At 35.5% G+C, this 22091-nt stretch overlaps 1 protein-coding gene across 1 annotated transcript in view; it reads left to right on the forward strand.

Annotated features, from left to right (window-relative positions):
* Window positions 1-22091, forward strand: part of LOC116175967 (synaptic vesicle membrane protein VAT-1 homolog-like) — a 60117-nt gene that overhangs the window by 28290 nt on the left and 9736 nt on the right. The window contains exons 2-3 of the mRNA XM_031494367.1: window positions 916-1045; window positions 8057-8272. Coding sequence (XP_031350227.1) covers window positions 916-1045; window positions 8057-8272 — 346 coding nt within the window. The remainder of the gene's footprint in view (window positions 1-915; window positions 1046-8056; window positions 8273-22091) is intronic.

The following is a 22091-nucleotide window of genomic DNA, read 5'->3' on the forward strand; positions in this document are numbered from 1 at the left end:
CGTGATGACCCTCATTGTCAATACACTGCTGTAGTACCCCCACTCCTTCAACACGTTCCCACTACTCACAACGCCATCTCAAAAGTAGTGATACTTCCATGCCTAACCCTGTATAATCATAATTACCGGGCGCTACCCAAGATCGCGTCATAGGAAAAAAAAAAACTCCCTATTATTTCCTATCCTCATGAGGTCTCCATTTGAAGTTTAAAATTTCATTTCAGAATCGAAAATGTATTTTTCGAAATGCGATTCTGGAATGAAATTTCAAACAAAGTTTTAAATTTAAGCAACATTGTTGGGAGTTGGGACATGTGGCCTCGTTTCTGCGCTCGAATTTTGTTCTGGAATGTGACACATAAAAAGGAAATTGAGGTTTATTGGAAAAAAATTGGAAGTCGTGCAGTAACGCACGTAGTACTAGAAGTCTTAGGTTAGTTGTTAAAACCCTAATTGTCAAAATGAGTACCTCAATCTATGAGGCATCTGCATTGCAAAAATATGTTCTTAACATAAATAGCGTAAAACAAAGAACACCTCCCCCACAAATCCATTATTTACGTGTTGAACTAATGTTTCTGTATCTGTATGCAAATTACGTTACACCTCCTGCATATTTAACAACTCGTAAAAGTTCAACGCTCACTTACTGTTAAATGTGTAATTCCGATATTTTATTTATTGTCCAACCCAATAATTAATCATACAATCACTTCCTTCCGCCGCTCTCTCAAATGCAAAAAAAACGACAAATTATCCACCGCAAAGTTAAATATTCAAATTTATTCCACTTAGTCACATTTTTGTAGCATTAATTTAATGTTATACAAATTCGTCTTCATATAGAATAATTTATGAGCCGATTCTCTTTTTTCGTTGTTAGGTGGCTTTATAAATTTTGTCATTTTGTTACAGCGGATTGAATTTTCAAGATCTAATGGTGCGTCAAGGCGCCATCGATTCGCCACCGAAATGCCCTTTCATTCTTGGTTTTGAGTGTGCCGGTGAGATCGAGCTGGTCGGCGAAGGAGTAGAAGGATTTGCGGTAAGTACCTACATTATTTTACGCCAAAACTTGAAATTTGGGGAAGGTACCTTCAAGTATCGCTCGAACAAGTGCCTTAATCGGCCGCTCAACGTACTACTTACACGTCCTTACGGGGGATTATTTTGACTAAACTCAATGTATAATATTGCCACATTTAATTTCATATAAGCTCACATTTATTTCCATTATGAAACTATGGTTTAGAGTGGGCAGAATTTTCCCAACCCTGCGGATCGATTAATATTTGGAATTAATACACTACGTTGTAACTGTAATTAAGGGCTGCCTAACAATAAAAAACTAAGCAACAAAGCCCTATGAAACACATTTTTAGTTTATTACAAATTTGTAGTCTGATTATTCTTTAAGTGGAACACCCTACGTTTAGGTTTAGTTAAAATTGCATGACAAAATTACACTTGAAACTATCGATTTTATTAATGATTATGTAATGTACTTGACGGTGACTATCGGAAAGCAATTAATTATTTCAACTTGAATTTAATAAAATGCGAGCTGTAATTTTTAATCATCACATCATGCTTGAAATTTTCCGTTTCTAATAATAATTGCAACGAACATTTCAAATAATATCCTTGTTTTTTTTTCATCCATCAAAATGTGTATTTTACTGTTCGGTTAACGCGAAATCACACATCAGAAGTCTTGGGAAAAATTTGGCAGAATGTATTTCCACAATTTACAGGGTGTTTGGTTTATTTTGATAAGCATAATCATTGACAAAACCTGCTATAAATAGTATGTTAATCGGATGCCACGTTATATATTAATTTTTGTGTTTTTTAGCTTTGGGCGTCCTATGTACTATAAATAAATCAATCTTTTTATTTAACTCGATCTTATTTTAATTACAATGATCCGCTTCATTTACTTCATCCCGAATATACACACGTACTGCAGCATAAAAATTAATTTACTCTTTATATCTGAAATAAAATTGCATTTCTAACCGCGCTTGTTACTTACTCTAATTCCCTCTTAGTTTCCTTACGGTTAATTAAAAAACCAAATTGGGTTATGAATAAATCAAATAATTAATTTCTTTACAATGCTGCAACAAACATTCACACATACAAAGTTATAGTTGCGGATCTGTATTTAAATTATGCATTTTACTTGTCTTGTTAAATCCTCCCTTCTTCGACTCCTTCACATTCCCTTCCTTGGCGTCTTTTTCGCGATTCATTTCTGTTCCTTTTTCTTAAAAGGTTACCATTACTATGAATACCTTCGCAGTTCAGCAATCTCCCGGAATGACTTAATTACTACTTATTAATGAACCCTTACAAAATGGCTTCTTATTAACCAAATCGGACATCTTTAATCGTTGATTTGTTTTCTTCATTTTTAATTAAATGGAAGCTAAGGTTAGTACCTGCTTCATTAATTTCCGCGTACTTCAGTGGGTTGGAGTAGATAAGACCCATTAAACCCACTTTAGCTCTAGTTAAAGCGGCATCTCGTCTTCAGACATCCGGAATCTATTAATAAAACAATGCTCTAGAGAAATGAAAAGACGCAGGGAGGACAATCTTCAATTCTACCAAACGCTTACAGATTTCCTCTTGAAATTTCACTAAGCACGCAATTAATTGGAAAATCGGCCCTCTAAATTACGACACCCTGTAAATTTCTATTATATGTAATGTCTTAACCTGCTCTAACCCTTGAAATCGAAAAAAATCTCTACAAAATTCGAAAGAATAAAGTTAAATTTAGAGTTACCGTTACAAGGTCGCGGTAGTGCAAAAGAACCGTGAAGGAGAAGAACATGTAAAGTTTGCGAGAAGTATGCACCAAAGAACGTACGTAAGGAAAGTAAGAGGCGAGTGGGAAAATGGACTAAAAGATTGAGGTTAAAGGACAGGCGTAAATTAGACATAAAAAACGACGGAAGGAGAGGCGGAGAAGGTTTGATGGATGTTGTTGAGGTGTAAGGTAGCGACGAAGTATAAAGGATGGTGAAGATAGTTGGAAGGTGGTGCAAACGTAACGTAATGGGAATAGAAATGAAAGAACGGATAAAGTAAGTTAACTACGGTCTGGGGTTTTTATTTGCCAAAGATTGCTAATCAAAGTAAGAAAGTAATTGAAAGATTAAGAGAGGCGGCGATACATGAACCAGAAGAGCAGAGTAGTAAAGAAGGCATTAGTGTCCGCAATGTGCGAAACTGAAAACCAGGCCCGAAAAGAAGATATGTAAATGAAGAAAGAAGATACGAAAGGAGGCGCGAAAATGAAGTGTAAGCGTATCATATTCAAGTAACGAAGTGAGAAAAGAATGGAAGCGCAAAGAACGGTTGAAGACAAAAGGCATGAAAAAGATCTGTATGATTAGTGAAGAGACGTCAGAGATGCCAGGCCGCTGAACGCGAAGGAAGTGTGAGAGGTGTGAAGGAAACCGACATGAACGAAAGAGGCGAGGAGGAAGCAGATTTGAAAATAAATGGAGAGAGGAAAGGTAGCGCAAAGGAGGTGCAAGAAAAGAAAGCGAAAACGAAAGGAGACATGAAGCAAGCGCGAATGGAGGAAGTATAGAATAGGTCGGAAGTAGCTATGAACGCGAGAGAGGATATAAGAGGAAAGAAAGGACGTTGTATTAAGATTTAGCCGAGTCGTGAAAGAGGCGTAAGGCACCACCCGGTATATTTAATTTTGAAATCAGTTTAAGTCATTCACTTGATTTCATTGCGGAGTTTGAGATGTTAAATGCTAATTTAACGTGTAACGTTCCGTTTAATGTACTCTTTGTGTAACTGACTGAATGCGCTCTTAGTGTGTTAGGAGTAGTTGGTACCATTGGCATTGAGATAATAATAATAATAATAATAACTTTATTGTCTGTGTAAGATGATATCACTTTGACTTTTGTCGTTGAAATGACAGGTCGATCTTTGCGAAAATGTTGATTTGGGAAAATTCCGTAATCATCACTCTAAAATTGTTTAAATGAATTATTATCTAAGCGTCTTTGCGCGAATGGGACGGTGATTGTATCCTCTTAGAGTAAAGTTATTTTCATAGAATTTCGTTTTGTTAACATGTTTCTTTTTAGTGTTACTTTAATTACCTATCTTTGTTTTACCTATATCGCAATCCGAAACCCAGTTACAAATGGGGTACGTAAGTTCGAATTAATTGGTAGTAGGTCTCATTTTGGCTAATTTTTCTTTGTAAGTTACGAGCATTTTGGTGATTGTATTAAAAAAGTACCGTGTTCTGGATAATATGCAAACACTTGCTTTCGAATTGAAGATTGCTACCTGTCGATTAGCTGGAACTGATCTATTACACTGTATCTAAATTCGAAGAATCGCTAAGCAAATATTGTCTCAACTACCGAAAATTGCAAACCTGCAGGTAACCTGTTGGTAATCGCTTTTGTCGTTTGTTTATCTTGCCGTTTTTCTTGACCAATGTGGTGACGAACTGCTCTGCAGTTAATATTTTAAATACAAAAGTTGCAGATGTATGCTTAATTAAGTGTGTTATCTTTGCGTTTGTCGTTACTGTAAACACGAGATAACTGATGTTTGGAAGTACGTAACTCGAGAACCGTTGAATATAATAGTTATTTAAATAAAAGTCAGGAAAATGTCACATTGCTGGTGAGGAAATGTTGAAGTACGAGGCCCGTTTGGGGCCGAGTTTAATTTCCGAGTCATTTTACTGAGTTTTGTATTAAATTTTACCTGAAATCGTGATTAAAAGTAACATTTCTTATAAGAAGAACGAGTACGGTAAAGGCCCCTACGGCTCTGTCCGTTCCTTCAGTCTGTCCGGATTTGAACGAAAATAGGATTTTCGAGATCTATCTGAGTGCTTTCCTTATTTAGCGTAGAATTTGATCAATTTCGATAAATTCTTTCTTTCAGTTTTTCACCAAAAAACTACAAATCAAACACAGCGCCCTAGTCCATTTTCATACAATCGCGTTCGTTAAACTTTGGTATTGCAGAATTTCTTCCAAAATGTTATTTGGTTGGCCAATCGATGTTAATGGCGTTGTATTGTTGATATGGTTTAGGTTATCCGACAGGTTCCGAGAGCTTATTGATTTGCGCTACACAAGTATGCACTCACTCGATTACATCATCGATTGTTGTGATAACACGGTATACTCAATTTTATTTTAGTACAAATTTAAATTCGACGAGTTATTTAGGCCCCATGTTCATATAATAACCGAAACAATCAACTAACCAGCTTTTACCGACAGCTAAAAGGTAAAATATAGGTCGCTGAATTCGTAAAGTACGCCTCAAATGCAATTTTTCAGAGTTAGTCGGCCACGAATCCATTCCCATGATTGCTTTCACCCAAATCGGATTTGAACGAAAATAGGATTTTCGAGATCTATCTGAGTGCTTTCCTTATTTAGCGTAGAATTTGATCAATTTCGATAAATTCTTTCTTTCAGTTTTTCACCAAAAAACTAAGGAACGGTGTATTTTTAATTCCGTTCATGTGCGATAATTAACCACAAATCTTACGTAATAAGTATGATTAAGGTTATCGCATAGTAATTCATTAATCGTTACGAATGCTAGAAATGCATACCGCCTTCGAATGTTTATTTGACAATTAATATAAAATTAGAATGTAACCATGCTAACTGTAAACATAAGCAATTTTGCATAATAATTCAGATAGTGTCCATTATAACTTGGACCTAGTTCACCAACTAAAGCATCAGCTGTGCTCAAAGATTATAACGTTGTTAAACGTTGTATATTTATTTAAACAATAGACAACAATACAGTTAGTAAAATAATTTCCTGATTTACTCTTTCTAGTTTGTCCTGTTTTACGCCCATGGATCCACACAGTTTTCTCGCCTGTTGCTTACGCATTTGTAGAAATCGCACACGTTTAAGGGATCATTCAGAAATTATACAACGTTCTGCAAATTATATTCTCTCTAAATAAAATAAGGCCATTTTTCTGTACTAAGTAAATTAAATGGGCTAATTTCGTCTGGAAGAATTGGATGGAGCACTTTAATTGAATAATATAGCACTCGTCTTTGTTTATTTATACTTTCATTTGTAACAGCCCTACTGAAATGTCACCCACTCCCTAAGGTACTAAAATAGTCTTCCTACATATTAAATTCGGATGGCAGCAGCTGCTCTTGAAGGAAAGATTATTTATCACGACAAAGCAAATCGAACGCCATTTTTCACGGTTTCATTTTTCTAATTACTTCTGAACAAAACGTTCGGTGTAATGAATGAAGTACCTACTTAACAGCAGTGGAAGTGAAATATCTCCAATTACGTTTTGGGTCCGTTCTATGATTCGGGAACATTTTTACGGAAAATGCCAACGTCTTTACTGTACCTTTTCCTCATCACCAAAGAGATTATGCATTTACCTCACCATACTGATTGTCTACAATGGTTGAAGATCATGATTGTTGCCAATAATAAATAATGCTGGATGATGACAATACAACTTGTTGAAAGTGTCTGTAAATAGCACTAATAAACCGATACAACGAAATATCGAATATTATTATATATTCAAGGTCAATTAAATAGTTTGTTGCCTTTTTCGTTTTATTAAATTCGTAATAAACAATTACGTCTAGAATTTCGGGAAGTGTTTTACTATTTCAGAAACCTTCGCGGGCGTACGTCCAGCCATTCCCCAATGTTTCATCGCAATTGAATGAACGGTTAAGAGACATTCATTTTTATTTATTTGTATTGGCGCCATCTATTAGATATTTAAAATGACTGAGAAAATTTCTTTTCACGTCTTACCGTCCTTTATACAAACCCTGTCTTGATAATATCAAACACAACAAATAGTTATTTATTATACAAGACGATAAAGGGATATTTTAACCATTGAGTGAAAGATGTTAATTCACGAGTGGCAGAGCAGCAGTTAGTTTCCCCTTATCGTCGCGTATAATTCAAAACGTTATTTTATAGCAGAAGCTATATAAATAATTGTAATGCTTCTGACAATTCTTTTTTTTTAATTTAGAGACGTCAAAAATAGCAAGCTTAGGTTCTGCGGTCGCGATCGTTTCCATAGAAACAGAATTGTCATATGTTCTAAACGCCATTTTATATCGTGCATTTTAAAGAAGAATGACAGATGTCATTAGAATTCACAGTCATCTGTTACACTTTATCTACCCATCCGGTTAAAGTGATCACTTTATCCTTACGGTTAAAGAACGGCTTAGCCTACTCATTCAAACCTATTAAAATGGCAATTTAACATAATGCTATATAATAAAATAATAGTACATTATATAGGTACCAAGGCAGAGAAGTTTAGTATTATTGCCTGAGCACCAAGACTACATCTCGAGGCTCTTGCGCCGAGGGGTGTAAGGTGCGAGGGCAAAAATAGACTTCTCTACCGTGGTATATATACTATTTTTTTCACTACTAGCACTTGAAGTCTCTAAATTAACATATTATATTGATAAGAAAGTGAACGGTGGACAGAATTTTTTTTGTTTATTAATTTAACAAGTCAATCAAGTGCGTGGAAGTACAAGTTTTATAATAATACCTACACAAAATAAAGCTTTTTCTAGGTTAGAGATTCACGAATGTCAATTTTACATAGGTTAGTGATTACAAAATTAAATTAAAAAAAAAATCAGTAGGGTTGGTAGTACAACGGTGTATTGTAGTGTTTTTATGAGTTTTTGTTTTACATTTAAAAAATGTAGGATACCCTGCAAGATTCTGACGCACAGCATAAATTTTCCTTAATTTGTTTCGTTTTCGCCTCATGCACTTTTTATTTCTGATCGTAACTCTGAAGGTACCTTTACACGCAAACCCAATTTAAACTTTAAATAGTTCACTTGCGTGCCCCTTTAAAACGAGACAAGCGATCTCCAGTTTTATAGATTTTCGGTTACGTTACCTTTCACCAGCAGCAAGTTTACGTAAACGATGTAACACGATCGCTAATATGTAAATATTACCGTTCTCAATTTTTTTTTTATTACAGGTTGGAGATCACGTTGTCGCTCTTCCCGAATACAAAGCATGGGCCGAACTTGTTGCCGTACCGGCGAAGTACGTATTCAAATTGCCCGAAGGAATGAGTCCGCAGGACGCTGCCGCCATTACCATGAATTACATTGTCGCTTACATCTTGCTTTTTGAACTTGGCGGTCTTTCGAAGGGAAAGAGCGTATTGGTGCATTCGGCAGGCGGCGGTGTGGTAAGTACTATTTTAAAGAATATATTCATATTTATTAATAAGTATATGCGAAATAATAATTTAAACAAATCACTATTTATGTACCTACATGAAGCTCGACTTGAAGTATACGAGGAAATTTCCAAAATGAAGTTATTGGAAAAATATGTCGCGTACAATGAACATACATACAATTTTTCTCTTGTCATATTCAGTGTTAAAAGATGTTACTAGTACAATAAAAACCCTTAACCCTTTGGGACGATCGGAGTGAAAATGTATAGTCCGCTGACTTTTTTAAAAAGCTACTGAACGAATTTGTGTCAAATAAAGCGTGATTTACATAATAGTCAACTATTTCTACGTACGATGTTTGTAATTTCACAATTTTTGGATAATATGATTACGAAACGCGAATGTCCACCTTTTCAATGAAATTTACGAACACGAAAAAATGACAGATGCGTTTATTCGCTTATTTAAAGAGTGACTTGAAAAATTGTGCAAAGTTTCAGATATCTAATATATTGTGAGGGAACGAGATAGTAGAAACAATCGCAGCTGAGCTACGGGGGAAGTCGTGCATTGCAAAGCTACAGATATTTTGCTTTTTTTTTAGCAGGTATTGCATAATTCCAATTTTCGGAAGCTAAAATTCATTTTTCCCCCCATTTGAAATTTATGCAATATAACAAGTTATCAGTTGACAAGTATCCCCAATTTAACTAAAATCGGATCAACCTATTTGGATATTTTAGCTTTTAATTTGAGAGGATTAGACCTTAATAACAACAATAATATTTATTCTTCTTTTATAAACGTAATAATGAAGTTTGATACTTTTAACAACTGATTGAGTTAATTTTTTGAGGAGTTCTTTTTGTAAATGCGGTTTCTCACACACTAAATTTCATTAGAACGTAACTCTTGGTTTTAATTTTCAATAATTTCCGTTCATTTAGTGCCAATCATTTGTCTAATTACATATCAGTTCGGGGTTACGGCGGTTAAGTTATTCAAAATGTATTTGTCGTATTAAATTTATTCAATTTGGCGATCTTATATTTAATTCATGAGCAAATTGTATTAAATGCAAAATTTTCAATTGTGTTTTGGTAGCCGAAGTAATTTATAAAGTTTAAACCGGTCCATTGTTTTCAAATGTGAATACTCGTAGGTTAATGATCATTAATTCAATGTTTGTTGTCATTTTCAAGTAAATATGAAAAAATAAAAAATGGTTCACGGTTCGGTGAAATGAATTTGTAAAACTGTACAAAGTTCATCGGAAAAATCATTTGTTGTGTTGAAGGACGAGCATTTTTTGTATCCATTGCCTAACGTCAAATTTGTTTATGAACTGTTAACTTTGACACGAACTAAAATACTGCACTATTAGCAGTATATTTTTGATTTGACAAGCGTTTGGGGGTGGCGCCCAACTTTTACAGAATAATCCGTTCACATATTGAAAGCCGATTATGGAATAACATAATTGGTCAACCCCATACGCTGCACTCATATACGTACAGTTAAAGTCAAGTTTATTAGTACATTCAGCTGATGAATAAATAAATAGCCCTGATAACGTGCTAAAAATAAATTGGACGGGAACCTCGTTTAACATTGTATGTATCCTAAACCACGATAGTACTTGAGAGTTTATTTTAAACCTTGGCCATGGCCTTTCCAATACTATAACCTTAGCCTAGGATTTAAATCGATCACTTTATTAATCGCAGCAATGTCACTTTTTATCAATATGTGTTCAGTTAACAAATATACCTGGAATATTCGTTTTGCTAAGAACTAATATTCGCACACCGGAAATTTAAGCAAATATTTCCCAAAAAATTTCACGAGGTTACTCGAACGTATACATGCAGGAAGGTTCTTCATTACTCAGGTGGTCAACTTTTAAGGACTGCATCGTGGAATTTTCTGCAGTTTCGTGAAAGTTTCAGGTTTTTTGAAGTTTCTGAATATTGGTTCTTATTTTTTAATTTTTGAGTGCGTTTTCTTTAATTTGTCCGAATGTTTAAGAGATTTGTTTTGGCATGAACTGAGACTAAAAAGTTTTTCCTTGTATGTTAAATAAACAATTAAAAACTTAGATGCATTTTATTGTTTTTAAAAAACATAACTTTATTAAAAGATTGATTTTATCTTTGGTGTATTTTAATTAGTATAGCATAGTATAGTACATTTTGTAAAAGATGAATATTACCACAAATTCTCAAATATTTTTGAAAGTTCCCGAATATTCGCAACGATAAATAAATCACGGTCCTTCTTGGTGTTGAAAAATGAATGTAATTTTGATATTTAAATTTTCCCTGTAAATTTATGTATAGAATGTATCCACATTACACATCATTATTTTTCTTTTTTTGTCCTCTATCTCATTCCGTAAAAATCCCATAAGAAATAAGAAAGTAGCCTGTAGCTTCTACACCTAACCTGTTATGGAAATTCGGATAACAGATTCAGAGTCTCCCAAAAAAATCCCCTAAATAACAGGAACAGGAAAATGAAAACCACATTTTTCGGTGATATTTTTCAAAAATTTCAAATGCGTTTTTTTGGTCACTAGAAGGGGAATCTACCCAAATATAACTTACACTGTATATCTGCACCGTTATGGAGATCTCAATGGAGAACCACGAATTTGAACCACACTGTAAAAGCACGTGGGATCATTTGTTGTTGTTTCCAAAACCAAATTTGGCTAGAGAAACATTTTCCAGGAAAGACGAAGTGAAAGGGCGCGAGCACCTATTTTGCCGAGCTCAAGGAAAAACACTTCCAGACAGGGATCGCGGGATAGTAGCTGGCTAGAGTGCATTGACTCTGTATCATTGATATTTATCCCAAAACAGGAGACGTGTTAAACAACCCTCGTGATTTGTATCATCTCAATACGTTTTAAAGCTATTCAGGGTGTAGGAATTAAGTATGTAATAATAGTAAGTAATTATTAGGTTAATGCGCATTTCCATATTTAAAAGAGCACTGTACTTTTAGTAGCAATTAATTATTTGTTCTTTCGCCCATTATTCCCATGTAATAGCCTAATTCGTCTTCATTTTTGTCACATTTACTCTCGACTACATAATGAAAGTGCCTCGTAAAAATGAAATTTATCCTTTGGAACGGTCACACACTCATTTCCACATTTTTCCGTCTCGAAAGCGCCAGAATTCATAAAAGTAAAACGTCATCGTTTTATTTCGAATCGGAAGAATGATTCGGCGTTTATTGATTATACGTCTCGTGTTTTGAATTTTCCCCCAAATTGTCCGCGTTTTCCTTTTCTAATGGAAGTTTCATTTTTCACCCTTTTTAAGCGAATTATACGGCGAGTGTTATTAGAGCTCCCGTGTATCTTAGGATTTTTAATGGAATTTTTTCCTAATGAAATTAATCACATTCCCGCTGTATAATTTTAGAGGGTTACAGTCCCGTGATACCTCCGTTCATTTATATGATGGAACCTTTGGAATGGTTCTTCTATTTCTGTAGAGGCGTTTCGAATTGCTTTCACAGCATTACATTTGAGAGTATCGCCTCTCCTCAATATATCATGTAAAGTTCGGGCGAGATGTTTCGTTATCGTGCGTGCTATGAATATTTAGATTAGAGAATTTTGAAGCTTTTGTCTCTCTCGTGGACGCCCACGTATATTGATCAAATGAGCTCTTTTGGGCGCTTCCATAATTTGAACTTTTCAACTCGTTCTCCACTGCCGACGCATGTAGCAGATTAGGCCGCAGAGAAAGTGATGAACAGATTATAACACAAAACTATTCCAACCCCCGATCAGCTGTTTCAAATTATTTGCCTCATCTTGCTGGAAAATGAAAGGTGCCTGAGGATAAGTATAATTATGTAGGTGGAATGTTTTTAGAAGTTCTCATGGTGACTGAAGCGCTACCCTTAAGAGAAAACATTTGAGGCAAAAACGTCTCATACAAATTGTTGCTTTACTTTATTCTCGCTTCTATCCGCCTCTGTAATGACCTTATAGTCACTCGTGCAGGCGGTTGTTACACGTAATAGAATCACGGCTGAAAGTAGCTTTTTTCATCCTTGAATCCCTGTAAAATTACGAGCTGTTCGTTTCCAAATTTACGATGTTAAGTTTTCACCTTAATCTTGAGGAATGGTCGTGAAATAAAAATGAAATTCTGCACCCACATTCCCAACCCCTATTGTCTTCATTGGTACTCATTCAAATCGACACGATGTTCAGTTAACTTTGTTTGTTGTAGGCTTTTGTACTTTGTAGCTACGTTAATTGAGAATTCCTTTTGTAAATTTTTCATCCGTGAGGTTCACAGAGGAGAAAATAATCGTCTTAAAGAATTAAGCTTTATGTTCGTAGGTTTTGTCTGAAATACGATGTTTGTTATTTATCAAAACACTTCAGAAAATAAGCTTTAATGAGGCTAAATATGGTAACCGAAATCCCAACAACTTTATCCACTAATCTCACGCTTGCCGCATGCAGAGGGTTGCTGCGTATCAAAATAAATGAGATTTGCACCACATTATTCGTCATACTGAAAATGACTTGAAATGGTCACAATTTCAGACCATTAGGTTTGCCCAAATTAACAAGAGACTCAAAATTTACGGAGTTCATAAACAACTAACAACATTTTTAAAAACAATTACAAACGCCTTAAATTTAGAATTAATTTCTTTCCCAATAAATAGAAGTTTTACACTACACAGGTCACAGAACCACCATGGCGTTCTATTCAATGACTATGGTTTCATTATTGAATGGTTTTACTTATACATATACCCACCGTTTCCTTTTAGCATAGCATAGATGGCTAAAATTATTTACGGACTGCAATTTGCAGTGGTAGTGTTTTCTGATTTAGCATCTCTGCAAGGAATTAAGCTAGGAATTAAGTCTTTATGTGGTAGCTTAAGCCTTTCGTGTGATTTACGCTTTTTTTACAGTTCACAATTACAATTCCTTTTGTAAAAGGATTTAATTACCTATAAGCATTTTTGCAGGTAGTACTAAAAAAGGTTTAATTCCATTGGATTTAATTCATCATATAGAATTAAATCACGAATTAACTCCATTTTGAATCAATTCCTGCCCATTTCTGATATCTCCTGCAGATTTTGAGATACGGAGCTCAAAAGTCACGCTGAAGGGCTTACATGATTGGTGACACAACGTGATTGTACAAAGAGTGATTATTTGTATTGTGATCTTGTTTTTAGCGCATTTTTGAAAAAAAAATACGATGTTATATTCGTTATGGCTGGCTGGCTGTCCGGCTGAGATCTCGGCAATTATAATAGCTAGAGACTTCAAATTTTCACTAAAAGCTCTAGCTTATTTTGAGTTCGATTACTCGTGAGATCGATAATTTTAATAATAATAAGGTTGGTAGTGGCATGTTCTGTGTATCTCCAGGAGCGAAATCTGTATTGGTCGTTGGAAAGAATATTGTATTTTTTCAGGAACACCATAAGTCGTCTGTCGTGGATGCATTTTTCGTACACTTTAGGGAGCGAGCAGTTGCGTATATCCGCAGCATCACCTTTTTTGAGTACCGGCACTACTCGCGCAGTTTTAGAGCTTTTGGAAATACCTCATTAATTATACAGTGGTGAATAAGGTTTGATAGTTGGGGAGCAATTATATTTACACAATGTTTAACAGCGAGTTTGGAATAACGTTAGGAGCCGGTGACTTATTGGTTTTTGATTTTGTATTATTGTATAGTACACTTCACTGGAGGAGGTAGATATAATTTAGCAACGAACATATGCTTTTTCAATCGACCCGTAAACCGAAACATCGGCGAAACAGCATCGTTTATTTCCCCTTCTTTGTACTTAACGGTCAAGCCACCTAGACTCATCCGTTCCATATCGTGGTAATACGGCGATTCTTGAAACACCACTTAGTCGCCCGTATTGATAAACACCTGCGTTCGTTATCTAGTACGTGGCGTTGTTAGTAAATAAGACCAATTAATTTGTCCGATAACGCCTTTACAAAACATATGGCTTGATAAAACTTGTACCTCAGGTCGAATGTACGATTAAATATTCCCTTATTTATGCGTTCTAAATACAAAATGCAACTGACTTGAACAATTTCTAAATTTACAATTAAAAAAAGTAAGATTAAAGTGACAAACAAGTAACAAATTTTCCAATTCTGCGTCTGTTTGAACGAAATTTCCATTGGTCCTATGAAATAAATTGAAACATTTTACATACAGGATGTCCCGGCTGTTATCTCCAACGCGGAATTACGTTGACAACACAAACTTTTTACTACAGGGTGGCTTGCTCTCATCAGTAGCATGAAAAATAAGTATTATTATCTTCGGTATTACCTAGAGAAACGACCCTCCCCCCGTAGTTTATCTTTACAATACGAACCTAAATAAAATCATTTAAACTAGCCTATCTCCGTAATAACAAAATGTGATCATATCTTCCTAGCGGTGGTTTGACGTTATTTCGGTTTAAACACCTGAAATAGTGATGGGGCAAACAAATCTGGGGAGTTTGTTTATAAATAAGCACAAATTTGGTTTATTTTATTTGAATTTCAATTTCTGTAGTTCTTTTTCCATTTTAGAATTGTTTGTAATTGTGTAATTCATTCAATTTAGTTACGATGCTTTAATGTAGGTCCATCTGGTCGTTTGCGATCAGAGTTATCGAACGACATTTAATTATTGCACTCGTATTTTATCGCTGTTCGACGAGATAACGGGACATGCAGGTGTTCAACGTTGCGCGCATTAAGTTCGGCGTAAGAGGGGACGCGTTATTTCAAAGCTGGTGATATCAAGGCTAATGATGATTATTTATCTGTAAAATACCGGAACAAGGAGATTTATTTTATTATGGAAGTGGTGTTTCGTTAAATATTGCCAGTAGGAGGTAGCTGCTAGCTGGTTTTTCGCGACGCCGACGGTTGGAAAGCGTGTCTTTTTTTAGGCTATTTATTCGGTCTGTCCGTTCGATTTGATTAGATGAAGACGTAGTTTGTTTTTATTACAATAATTTTGCGCAGAAGTAAGTTAACAAAAGCTGTGTGAAAAGTTGAATACGGTTTGTTTCGTTTTTTTAAAAATCTGCCAAGTTGAAAAAGCACCGCGAGATCTTCTGTCAAGACTCTCTTATTATCAAAGTCAAAAGTTTGTCCCCTCGGAAGAGCCTTCGGGACTTCGTCATTTCATTCATCAAGTTTGTGTGGTAAAGAAAAGTGAAGTTCAGAAGCTGTCAGCGTTTGTGGAGTTAAGTGATCGCAAACCGTTGACCGACCAGATTATTAGGATTATTAAAAGAGAAAAAAAAACTGTATGTAATTTTAAGATTATTTCATTTATCGAAGGCTGGCGTGCGGAGTAATTTGTCCAAACAACCTTTGCAAGCTTCTCTTTTTTTCAAAAATTTGGTTTGTTGTTACTTTCTTGTGTTTCTTTGCCATTGTCAATCAATCAATTGTGTGTTTATTCGAACCCATTTTTGCGACCTGGATATTTTTCATGCCAGATTTTTATTTTCGCGTCCAAGAATAGTGTCAGGTGTTAATGAAAATTTGTGTAGTTAATACAAATGATTAATTTAGGTCAGTATTGAGATTTTTTCTTTGTGGCAGATGCCAGAAGTGTACGAGGAGAGATGATAAAAATGCAAAAATACCTTTTGTTTGGTTCTAAATCAGTGTCCAAAATGGAACAGCTTTAACTAGGTTTCCTACACCAAAATGGTGGACTTGACACTCTGTGGTATTTTTAAATATTATTTTCGTATATCTCCAGGTACTTATTCATTGAATATTCGAGTGAAGTAATTTCTGTACTATGTGTGCGGAATAATTCGAATGTCTTTGTCATTTCCAACCCCAAATACTAAATTTCGATCAGAACTTTTTACGCCTCTCCGTTTAGGACGGCTTTTTACGTGTTCTCAATAGTGAGATTTCATCCCTTTTTCTTAGCGGTATAAATGCAACTATATTTGTGGAAAATAATATGAAAACTCATTGTGTTAAAGTGGTTGCGTACGTTGGTACTTTTGGTATTTAACTTTTTCTTTCCTTTAACCTTTAATAATTAAGATAATGGTTTAGAGAGCTCGTCTACATTTATGCGAAGACGTGCTTTGTGCGCCACTTAGTGGGTAACTTATTTTCATCGTTAAAGACCGTCCCAAACGTATTTCCAGTCGAGTAGCTCAGGGTCACCGAACTTTTCCCCGTCTTCTCTGGAAAATTGAATTACCTAATTTGAGAGGTTAAATAATGGGTGTTTTACAAAATCCAATCTACTAAGCTTTTTTTGCTTGAGAGTATTTATACCTATTTTAAAGAAATCTCGACTGCGATTTTTCATTTAAACGCACAATAGGGGCGAAATCGAAAAAAAGAAATACGCAAAGTGGAACGAAACGCAATTGTAAAATATTTATTGCCTTGTAAAATTTTTCAATTTTCACCGAAGAATTTATTCGTCTCCAAAAAATACGTTTAAATTACAAACCCGAACGTATGGCAAGTTGAGTGCCGAGTGGTAAGGGCGCGGTCTGATCGATCGGAGTCTTGGTAGACGTCGAGTCGCCGGGCGTCTCGGCGCCTACGGCATGTGTAGGCAATGGGGGAGTCGAGTGCAGTCCACCCGCACCTGTTGCTATCTGGTCTTTTTTCTCGTACCGACGGTCGACATTCCCTCGACGTGCGGACTTTAAACGTTGGCCTTTTCCTGCTTAATAGACAGGAAGCAAGGGTTCTTTATATATTGGAAATTAGAGATCGATATGCCTTTTCTGTGAGTCATTCGCTGATGCTAACGTATAGTTAGTCTACGTGTTTAACGGAGAATGACCTATCCTTACGTTTATGGGATTTATTTAAAGTAGACAAATGAATCTTTTATCCAGAATTGAGATTCATGAAAATTGAAAAGTTTGAATTTGAGGAGCTTTCTTTTGTCCTTCCTTCGGGAACTGGGATTTTGTCAACGTCAAAGGCAGAATTACGCTTCAGAGAACGAAATAATTCATACATAAATGATTTCGATTTATTGTGGGTCCGATTCTGCAAACAACGCATATTTGCTGTTGTTATTGGCTTGGGGGATTCATTCAGTACGAGTATATGCCTGAAAACCCCGTCGATTCATACATAATAACTAATTGGTGGCATAGCGACGGTACCTAAGGGGTGATTTTTCTTGGTTAGATTAAAATTAAATATGGAACCAAAGTTATGCGCGTTCCACTGGCAAATGCAAGTTTTACCAAAATCCTTTTGATTGAACGCGTCCGTTGCATTTTTATAATCCGATTCAATAAGTTATTAGTGGTGTACGTATGTCGTTATACGGTCGCCATTTCCAATGTCTCCGATGGTTGCATGGATTACGAATTTTTTTTAGTTCAGTACTATTTTCCCAAACATTATTATTGCTATCGGGAAAAAATTGGGTATTAATATGTCTATTTTTGATTCTACTTATAAAATTTAAAAAAAAACACTGTTTTATTTATGAAACTCCTGTGGCCGCTGAAGTATGTGATATTTCACGATGTAGAAACTTGAAAATGTTATCCTCCCCACGTTGGTACACCAATGGTGGTGATTTTTACTTACTGATTGAAGTTGCTCCTTAGGTTATAACTCGTTGTATAAAACTTACCTTTTTTTTTTGTCAGAGTGGAGGCTTCCACGGCCAGGGTCATTAAGATGTAAGCGACTTCCGGGACAGGACCGTGCCAATGTTGAATGAAAAGTCAACGTTTCGCCCATTTTCGTAAGGGGATTCATCAGGACAAAAAACAAAATAACAAACAAAAGATCAAAAATCGATACGTTACCTGAATTATACCTTTAAATCAATAAATACTGTCAAATGCAGGCAACCATCGCCTACTTGTGATGCAAACGTTATAGGTTACAAAAATAAACATTTCAATGCAAGTTTTAAATGCTAACTGAAAAATCTATCTTAATAAATACAAACTTTGAACTAATATTCTAATGATACATTCAACTATAACGATTGTTTAGAGAAATGCAATCGCAAAGTCAAGGCCTCTTGCAATCTAACTGAAAGCTTTGTGTGTAATTCTTCTTTAAGAACGTGAAAAGTGGGAAGTAGGTGTTTAGATTTTACCTTTTTTAAACTGAAAATGCTTCTACACGTTGATATATTGTTGGAAAAATGGTAAAATGGGAAACAAAAACGAAATCGACATATTTCGGTTTTTCTGGCATATCTTTGGGCATATTTTGTCTAATTTCTAATCTGTCCCTCTATCCGTTAGAACTATATTTCGAAAACAAACGGAACGATTAGGTACGATGAGATTTTGCGCGTGGATTCTTTAGCAAATTTATAGTTAGAAATTCGCGAATTGGCGATGTAGGCCAAAACATATGGAAGGACCTTTTTGACATCGTCGTTAGTTATGGAGAAAAGTATCTTTAAAATGGTCTATATTTTACAAAATTAAGATTTGTTATTCACGTAACCCAATAGTTGTAAGGAAACAAGCCATGTACTGTGTTTTTGTCACTTATGCTCATTTCCTTTTGGTAAATTTTTGACGTTGCTTTAATTTAAAGGAATTAGCATTTAAAAAGCAGTGCATTAGCCAGCTAAGCGTGTGGCAAGGTTTTTCTACGGTTTGCCCTTGAGAACCTTGATTCCATCTTTAATAGCGACCCTTTTTTGTAAATTTTAAGCTTCGTTCGAACTTTACTTGAAAGGCCTATTATCTGATTTTTTTTTGGAAGGCTTTTCTAACGTATCATCAAGTAGATAATACTTGCCTCTTTAGTTAAGCAAGTAAATAGTCCTGAATTGAATAATAATTTTCAGAAGACACTTTCCCTTTTCGTCTGTGATGATGGCAGCTTTCCTGTCGCAACCCGCACGACTTATTTATGCGTTTCATTAGTGCCTTTTGTTTGATTGTATAATTTAAAAAAGTTTAAAAAAAAATTTCAGGTTTGAACAACTTTTTTAAATCAGAATTGCTATACAAGTTCATCCACTGCCTTATAAAGCTCATTTTTATATTACATTTAAAATGAATCCGCGCTTATTTTTATTTTTATTTATTTATTTATTATTATTATTATTTATATATTTATTTATTATTACTGTGATTAGACATTTGAGTGAAATGGAATTTTGTTTACCCAGAAAATTATTGTTCCCAACTCAGGGCTAGAGAATAAAATTTAATTTTGCGGATTTAATGGATTCTCACATCCAAAGGGCTATTTTATAAATTAAAAATTTTAATTAGCGCGTTCATTAATGCGGGCTTTCGGAAAATAAGCTTCTTCATTAATGAAAACCTGAAAATGTCCATTGAAGTTAATCTTTTTTGCTTTTGATTCCCCTGATCCACGCAATTCCCTTTTCAAATTAATGGTTGTTGACCTTTAATTCCTTCATTCGTCTAACATATTTTTATTAAATAAAGGAAAGGAGCGTTCTAATGGTCGTATGAATGGAAAATCTTTAAATGATCTCTCCTCGTGAGCGTTTCCCTTTCAGCGGATTGGACACATGACTGGATTTCGGCTGCCTGTCAACGCAAAGGGATGTAATCGAATTTCGAAGGTCAAAAGAGAGCAGGAACGTAATCGATAAGGTCGTCGTCCCTTCAATGATCAAAGTTATATCACTTTTTTAAAGGGTAGAAAAACTTTGCGCCAAACTATTAATATGAAATTAATCCCAACGCTCTACCAAATTTACGCGACAGCAGTTGAAATTATCCGGGCAAGTGTGGATTCCTCATAAATGGTAGCGAGGGGTGGAGAAAACTCATTTCCCATCGTCGGTGTCATTGCCCTATTTCATATCAAAACTAAAACGAAATCCCAGCCGCGCAACCCGCGTATTAAGGCAATTATGTGGAAGGAAAATGAAAACTAAAACATTTATTTGTGTTGGCAGAGTGCGACGATAAAAGTTTTCCCAAAAGCTTAATAAAAGTAAAAACTAAGCAGTTTTTTATTTACTTTTTATGATACCGAAATATGTCACCGCTAGATGGAAACGAGGCACGGAGACAATTAAAGTTAATACCCACCTTTCTCATAAAAATAACGTGCAGATTAAACGAATATTAATAACGAAAACAATTTTCCGGTATGGACGCATGTGGGTTTCGCCATCATTGCGTGCCTCGCCCGCTTTCGAAGTTTAATTAAGTAAGTACACGAAAGAAGAATTTAGCGCTAATTAATTAGGTCTTGTAAGTCCACATCTCTTGATCTTAAAGCGTTAAACAAAAAGTTTTGTACGAAACTGGAATAAAAAGTTGCCCAGTTCCCCGGGGAAATATACATTTTCCCTAAACGAATTTTTTTTGAAATTGTAATTTTGAGTAATCGATGGTTGTGTAATGTAAGATTCAAGCTTAGAAATGTTTTCTTAAACATTTCATTTTATACCTAGGTATTTGGAAACCAAAGATACTTTGTATGTATGTTCTTAATGTTCTTAATTTTCTTATGCCGGCATGTGTTTGTCTTTTTGATCAACTTAATTCAGTGACAAACATTAAAAGGACGTGAAAACTGCATGTAACCATGTACATTTCTTTTGTTTCTAATATTTTTTGTAATGTGTAGGCATTGTTAAATCCAAGTTATCCACCTCGGCAGACGATTGGGCCATTTAAAAAATTTCGTTGTTTTCAGTATCTACCTTTTAAGTTTCTGCCTAGCATTTGCTTGGAAACTGTTTCCCTCCCCCTTAGTTAGCTCTCTTGGGGTCTCGGGGGATTCCGAAGTGACTTTCTCCCCTCAACCACTTGAGCAAAAAATGGGTTATTTTTTACAGGCATGGGAATGAAAGTATACTGACTATTACTTATAATTATTATATTACAAAAAATACAGGTGTTTTATTTGAAAATGAACCAAATATTGTAAAATGCGTTTTTTAAGGGTGTAAACATTTTATTAAATTATACCTATATGCGCCACTTTGGTCCAATGATCTTTTGCCATCTTTCGGCCGGGAGATTGTCCACGCTCATAAAACTTCTGATCTTTGCTGGCAAAAAACTGGTCAAAGTGATAATTTCAAAAAAATTTGACGCCCTCATTTAAAGTGAAGGTTTTCCCGCCCAAAAAATTCTGCAGAAACCGTAACAAGTAATTGTCCGAAGGTACCAAATTGTGAGAATATCCTAAATGTGCTACTACATCCCATTCAAGCTGTAAAAGCTTTTGGCGAAGAAAATTGTGGTGAGGTGCCGGCCGGACAGTGAACAACGCTCGTCACATTTTTATAAAGTAGTTTGGTCCATCGGACATACTCTTCTGGGGCACCGCGAGATCAGAATGCATGCCATATAAGGTCGACGCTTTCGCCATCGTTTTCAGTGTCTTTTACTGGCGGTCATCATCTACGTTGTAAGTTTGGAGCCATGTCTTGAACGCCGCCCTTTTCTCTTTTATCTTTTGTTGTACTTCTTCGTCCCACTACCAGATTTGGTTCTCGACGAAGCGCCGACCTGGTTTCGTATTTCCTAATGTTTCTGTTGCCACTTTGTGGGTTTTACTCATGACATCGTTCCAAATGAACTATGTTCTGGTAACCGCCACCATTTGATCCTCTCCAACGCTGTTCTGCGAAGGCCAATGTCAAGCCAGACGTCCATGATCCGGATTGAGGTGCAATGTTGGGTGATGGGATGACCTTTGCGTCGACGGCCAGCTTCCAGTCGCGTCGTCGAATCATCCAGTAGTCGATCTCAGACGTTCGGCCATCACTAGAGTAGGTCACAAGGTGTGATTGCTTTTTCTTGAAGAAAG

Source organism: Photinus pyralis, unplaced genomic scaffold (genome assembly GCF_008802855.1).
Source record: "Photinus pyralis isolate 1611_PpyrPB1 unplaced genomic scaffold, Ppyr1.3 Ppyr1.4_LG1, whole genome shotgun sequence".
NCBI classification, from domain to species: Eukaryota; Metazoa; Arthropoda; class Insecta; order Coleoptera; family Lampyridae; genus Photinus; species Photinus pyralis.